This window comes from Colobus angolensis, unplaced genomic scaffold (genome assembly GCF_000951035.1).
Source record: "Colobus angolensis palliatus isolate OR3802 unplaced genomic scaffold, Cang.pa_1.0 Scaffold34, whole genome shotgun sequence".
NCBI lineage: Eukaryota > Metazoa > Chordata > Mammalia > Primates > Cercopithecidae > Colobus > Colobus angolensis.
Window position 1 is genome coordinate 1,061,064 of NW_012116710.1, and position 6,484 is coordinate 1,067,547.

The 6,484-nt window shown below is 43.8% G+C and overlaps 1 protein-coding gene across 1 annotated transcript in view; it reads left to right on the forward strand.

Annotated features, from left to right (window-relative positions):
* Positions 1-6,484, forward strand: part of FANCD2 (Fanconi anemia, complementation group D2) — a 78,702-nt gene that overhangs the window by 37,383 nt on the left and 34,835 nt on the right. Inside the window, exons 20-26 of the mRNA XM_011952507.1 lie at positions 429-442; positions 1,955-2,118; positions 2,563-2,636; positions 2,942-3,088; positions 3,909-4,009; positions 4,382-4,497; positions 5,734-5,842. Coding sequence (XP_011807897.1) covers positions 429-442; positions 1,955-2,118; positions 2,563-2,636; positions 2,942-3,088; positions 3,909-4,009; positions 4,382-4,497; positions 5,734-5,842 — 725 coding nt within the window. The remainder of the gene's footprint in view (positions 1-428; positions 443-1,954; positions 2,119-2,562; positions 2,637-2,941; positions 3,089-3,908; positions 4,010-4,381; positions 4,498-5,733; positions 5,843-6,484) is intronic.

The following is a 6,484-nucleotide window of genomic DNA, read 5'->3' on the forward strand; positions in this document are numbered from 1 at the left end:
TTTCTTTTCTTTTCTTTTCTTTTCTTTCTTTTCTTTTCTTTTCTTTTCTTTTCTTTTCTTTTCTTTTCTTTTCTTTTCTTTTCTTTTCTTTTCTTTTCTTTCTTTCTTCTTTGTCTTCCTCCCTCCCTCCCTCCCTCCTTTTTTTTTCTCTTTTCTTTTCTTTCTTTTTTTTAGAGTCTCGCTCTGTCACCCAAGCTGGAGTGCAGTGGCAAGATCTCAGCTCACTTCAACCTCCGCCTCCCAGGTTCAAGCGATTCTTCTGCCTCAGCCTCCAGAGTAGCTGGGAATACAGGCCCACACCACCACACCCGGCTAATTTTTTATATTTTTGGTAGAGATGAGGTTTCACCATGTTGGCCCTGCTGGTCCTGAACTCCTGACCTCAAGTGATCCACTTGCCTTGCCCTCCCAAAGTGCTGGGATTATAGGCGTGAGTCACCTCGCCCGGCCGAGTTCTTATAATGTAATTGGATATGTTTATGAGTATCTGAGGAATTGCTTCTAGTCACTGTGAGTTCACCAGAAAGTGCTTTTTTTGAAAAAGTTTTCCTGAACTCCTACTTCTATGGTTTTCTGACACTTGGAAACTACTGGCTTAGGTTGTGTTTATTTTTATGTTTATTTGTTTATTTATTTTTAGATGTAGTCTGAACTCTGTCGCCAAGGCTGGAGTGCAGTGGTGCCTCCCGGGTTCAAGCAATTCTCCTGCCTCAGCCTCCCAAGTAGCTGGGATCTCAGGCATGCACCACCACACCAGCTAAATTTGTATTTTTAGTAGAGACGGGGTTTCACCATGTCAGGGTTTCGCTATGTTGGCCATGCTGGTCTCAAACTCCTGATCTCAGGTGATCCACCCCCATCAGCCTCCCAAAGCACTGGGATTACAGACGTGAGCCACCACTCCCGGGCTGGTTGCATTTATTTCTATATCCATTTAATCTCTCTAATTATAAAGTGTTCGGGCCGGGCGCTGTGGCTCAAGCCTGTAATCCCAGCACTTTGGGAGGCCAGGACGGGCGGATCACAAGGTCAGGAGATCGAGACCATCCTGGCTAACACGGTGAAACCCCGTCTCTACTAAAAGACTACAAAAAAAACTAGCCGGGCGAGGTGGAGGTGCCTGTAGTCCCAGCTACCCGGGAGGCTGGGGCAGGAGAATGGCATGAACCCGGGAGGCGGAGCTTGCAGTGAGCTGAGATCCGGCCACAGCACCCCACCCGGGGGGAAAAAAAAAAACCCTTTTAAAAAAAAAAAAAAAAAAAAAAGAAAGATATGCCACGTTTATGGAATAATACTTTGGTTGAAGCATGGGGACAAATAAGTATATAATTGGAAAGTGGGAAATAAAGCTAGTTCAGGCAGGGCACGGTGGCTTGCAACTGTAATCCCAGCACTTTGGGAGGCCAAGGCAGGGGGATCACTTGAGGTCAGGAGTTTGAGACCAGCCTGACCAACATGGTGAAATCCTGTCTCTAATAAAAGTAGAAAAAAATTAGCTGGACATGGTGGCAGGCGCCTGTAGTCCCAGCTACTCAGGAGGCTGGGGCAAGAGAATTGCTTGAATCCGGGAATTGGAGGTTGCAGTGAGCTGGGATCACGCTACTATACTCCAGCCTAGACAACAGAGCAAGACTCCGTCTCAAAAGAAAAAAAGAAAAAGCTAGTTGAGAGAGAAAACTGAGAGCCTTGCATGTAAAGCAATACATTTTTATTTCATTCTTTAGGCAGAGGTATTCCTTAAGGGTTTCTTAGCATGGAAATGGCAAAATCAAAGCTTTGCTTTAGAAAAATTAATCTGGCTGCAGTGTCTGACAGATTGCAAAAGGGATGATATCAGAAAGAGACAAACAGGTCAGAACATTCAGGAAAACTTCAAGTGAGAAATAGAGCTTTGCCAGTAAAATCAGAAAGTGAAAAAAAACAGTCTTGAATGGGGCGAATGGAGTTTGGGAAGGACTGGCAGCCCAAGGTTTAAACCATTCCTCCTCTTTGCTCCAGGTGACCTCCTTGTTGCAGTTGGTTCATTCCTGTAGTGAGCAGTCTCCTCAGGCCTCTGCACTTTACTATGATGAATTTGCCAACCTGATCCAACAAGAAAAGCTGGATCCAAAAGCCCTGGTAAAGCCAATTGTCTTTTCTTAAAGCAATAAAGCATGAGAGCTGCTTTACTACACTCTTCAGGTCTTTCTGTTGCAGTGTGAAAATAGATCATCCTGTGACCTCTCCTAAATTCTAACTGCGAAAGGCTTTTCTGCCCTACCCTGCCTCAGGGCTCTTCTCTGAGGCTTCCTTCACTTAATAACAATAACAATAGTAAAGAAGAGATTGACTTTGTTAATGATGGTGGCTACTATCTGTCTGAGAGCCCTATTCTATGCTAGGCCTTGTGCTAAGTGCTTTTTATGCACTCTCTCTTTTCTGCTTCACAATAATGAGATATTTATTGTTACTTCCTTTTTAGAAATGAGGGGACTGAGACTTAGAAAGGTTAAGAGTAATTTATCTAGGGCTCTATAGCAAGTACACCCTGCACTGCCCTTATTGTTTGTTTGCTTCCTGAAGGAACGTGTTGGGCATACCATCTGCAATGATTTCCAGGATGCCTTCGTAGTGGACTCCTGTGTTGTTCCGGAAGGGTAGGTATTGTTTACCTGCTGGCTTGGTTGTACTGGTGAGGTTACATCAATTCTGTCAGTAGCTGATACAAACTTCAGAATACCCTTGACCTCAGCCATAGCTGCCCAGTCCCACAGCTTCTTTCCTCCCAACCCCAGCACCCCTGCACCCTTAGCTCCAAAATTCCTAAAAGTTTCACTGTTTGTTCTTCTGTTTCTAATTTCTCCCCATGACGTTGTGTTTGAAATTGGTTTGCTCTAGTGGTTTTCCCTGCAGCCTTGTGTATTCCTGAGCTACAGCATCAGATTCTGGTTTTTCTCCGCAGTGACTTTCCATTTCCTGTGAAAGCGCTGTACGGACTGGAAGAATACAACACTCAGGATGGGATCGCCATAAACCTCCTGCCGCTGCTGTTTTCTCAGGACTTTGCAAAAGATGGGGGTCTGGTGACTTCACAGGAATCAGGCCAAAAGTCAGTATAGTTTTTCTTTTCTAAACCTGTTCATGTTTTGAATGTTCATGGGGAATTCCACAGTTCTTGGTGGGGAACTTGAGTCAAAAAAGTTTCTCACCGGACAAATGGTATTTGGAGAGCTTAGGGAGGATGTGGCAGATTCCTTGGTTTTTCTTGGACCCTTGGCTTGAGATTTATATTGGCGTGTGTGAGCCAACAGATATTCTGAGATTACCTTCTTTTCTGTTTCTTATTCTTTCCCTCCCTTGAACATTCTGTGCTACCCCCACCTCTCTGACGTTCTCTTTCTATCGTATTTCTGGTTCTCCTAACACATGGACTTTCATTCCTCATACCTCTGCCTTCCTGTGATTCAGCTCATTGTATTTATTTTCTTAATGGAGCATCCATTAAGTTCCTTGCCATTTGTTCTTAAAAGTAGACACTTGTTTTGAGGAAAACTCTTAAAAAGTTGGTGGCCGGGCATGGTGGTTCATGCCTATAATCCCAGCACTTTGGGAGGCTGAGGCGGGTGGATCACTTGAGGCCAGGAGTTCGAGACCAGCCTGACCAACATGGTGAAACACCATCTCAACTAAAAATACAAAAATTAGTCGGACAGTGTGGCGTGCGCCTATAATCCCAGTTACTCAGGAGGCCAAGGAAGGAGAATTGCTTGAACCTGGGAGGTAAAGGTTTCAGTGAGCTAAGATCACACCACTGCACTCCAGCCTGGGTGACAGAGCAAGACTCTGTCTCAAAAAAAAGTTGTGCTTCCTATGTACGTAGAGTCATATACCTATTAAGTGTGGTCTAGAAATTTATTTTTCCTTCTCAGATTGGTGTCTCCACTGTGCCTGGCTCCCTATTTCCGATTACTGAGACTTTGTGTGGAGAGACAGCATAACGGAAACTTGGAGGAGATCGATGGTCTACTAGGTATAGGATGAAGTCATCAGATCCTTTCTTCTTTGTACTCTTTCTTTGGTAAACTTAGGGAAAGGGCAGATCAGTACATGGTATATGTGGGGAGGAATAATTTTTTAACCTCAACAGAGTAGTTTAGCATTGGAATTCCAAAGACAAAATAGTGCATACAGAATCCCATTATGTTAACAAATCAATTGTTGCAAAAACTTTCTAATTATATTTGTTGATTCCCATATGATATGCAAATATTTTAATCAGATCTTGGCCTTCAAATATGAGTTAAAGGGGAAAGTAAATAGCAGGGAGAGCTAGCTCTAGAGGCAACCTCCAGGTTTTATTGGCTTGTACTAAAAGTTGTTGGAAATGTTTGTTCTCTCTCAGATTGTCCTATATTCCTAACTGACCTGGAGCCTGGAGAGAGGCTGGAGTCCATGTCTGCTAAAGAGCGTGCATTCATGTGTTCTCTCCTATTTCTTACTCTCAACTGGTTCCGAGAGGTAAGAAGAGTTAATAGGACGTTTCACTTATTGTCCGTAGTTTTTCTCAAAACTATTTTCTTGGTTCTTGCAAGATTCCCTAGAAGTCTTCACCAAGCACTAACCCCCTTGTGCTTCTCTAGCTGTTATGTCCCACCACTCCCCAATTATATGAACCTCCTTATGTAGCCAAATCAGAATACTTAGAATTCACTTCACGTTGCCCACGTTTTATTTCCTCCAAGCTGCCTTCTGCCTAGAATGACCTTCTCACCTTCTTCACTGTAGAACTACTGTCCATCCTAGCATAGGCATATGCCTACTGTTTTGATTCAGTGAGTGGTGGTAGTTTCCCACCCATTAGAACACATTTGTGTTTAGTGATAATGACAATGATGACAACATCTTATGTCTCTATCTCACTGTCTTCCTCTCACATGTTATTTCAGGAATGTTTATGCACTTGAATGAGCTTATTTGATTACCACATCTCTATTGTGATATGGGCAGGAATACTGTTGTCCTCATTTTACACAAATGAATTTCAAGTATAGGGAGTTCAAAGTCATTAAAAATTTTTAAGTACTTACACTGTACCAAGTGCTGGACTCATTTCTTTATGAAGAAAATCTTAGAAAGGTTAAAGACTCAGTCAAGGTCACACAGTTAGTAAGGAGCAGAATAGAACTTGTTTCACCAAATTGTGTGCTCTCTGGCTATTCCACCTTGTAACATAACTAGTAATAAGTAAAACCAGGGTCACAAGCCTAATCTCCTTCGCTTTTTGTTTTTTTGAGATGGAGTCTTGCTGTGTCACCCTGGCTGGAGTGCAGTGGCTCAGTCTCGGCTCACTGCAACCTCTGCTTCCCAGGTTCAGGCAGTTCTGCTTCAGCCTCCCTAGTAGCTGGGATTACAGACATGTGCCACCATGCCCAGCTAATTTTTGTATTTTTTGTAGAGATGGACTTTCGCCACGTTGGCCAGACTGGTCTCGAACTCCTGGCCTCAAGTGATACTCCTGCCTTGGCCTCCCAAAGTGCTGGGATTATAGACGTGAGCCACTGCGCCTGGCTGAATCTCCTATATTTTGGCCCAGAAATTTTTTTTCTCTATACCACCTTGCTGAGGACAGTTCTATTACAGACTAAACTCAAAGATCCTGCTTTTCATAGACATCTCTCAGCTCTGGATAAATAATACAAACAAGGTTAAAATCTGAACATTTGGAAGTATGACAGTGTAATTTGTACTTTGCAGATTGTGAATGCCTTCTGCCAGGAAACGTCACCTGAGATGAAGGGGAAGGTGCTCACCCGTTTAAAGCACATTGTAGAACTGCAAATAATCCTGGAAAAGTACTTGGCAGGTAAGGGAAGTGTCCTATACTGGTAGTCCTACTAGGCCAGTAGTGAGGCAATAAAGCGCTTAGCTTTCCCTGATACTAAAACCAGACAAAGACACATCAAAAAAAGAAACCTCGGCTGGGTGTGGTGCCTCATGCCTGTAATCCCAGCACTTTGGGAGGCCAAGACAGGCAGATCATGAGGTCAGGAGATCGAGACCATCCTCACTAACACAGTGAAACCCTGTCTTTACTGAAAATGCAAAAAAAATTAGCCGGGCATAGTGGCGGGCACCTGTAGTCCCAGGTACTCGGGAGGCCGCGGCAGGAGAGTGGTGTGAACCCAGGAGGCGGAGCTTGCAGTGAGCCAAGATCATGTCACTGCACTCCAGCTTGGGTGACTGAGTGAGACTCCTTCTCCAAAAAAAAGAAAAGAAACCTCAGACCAATATACCTGATGAATGTTGATACAAAAATCCTAACAAAATAGTAGCAAACCTAATTCAGCAACACATTAAAAATATCGGCCAGGCGCAAGGTGGCTCATGCCTGTAATCCCAGCACTTTGGGAAGCCAAGGCAGGTGGATCACTTGAGGTCAGGAATTTGAGACCAGCCTGGCCAACATGGTGAAACCCTGTCTGTACTAAACATACAAAAATTAGCC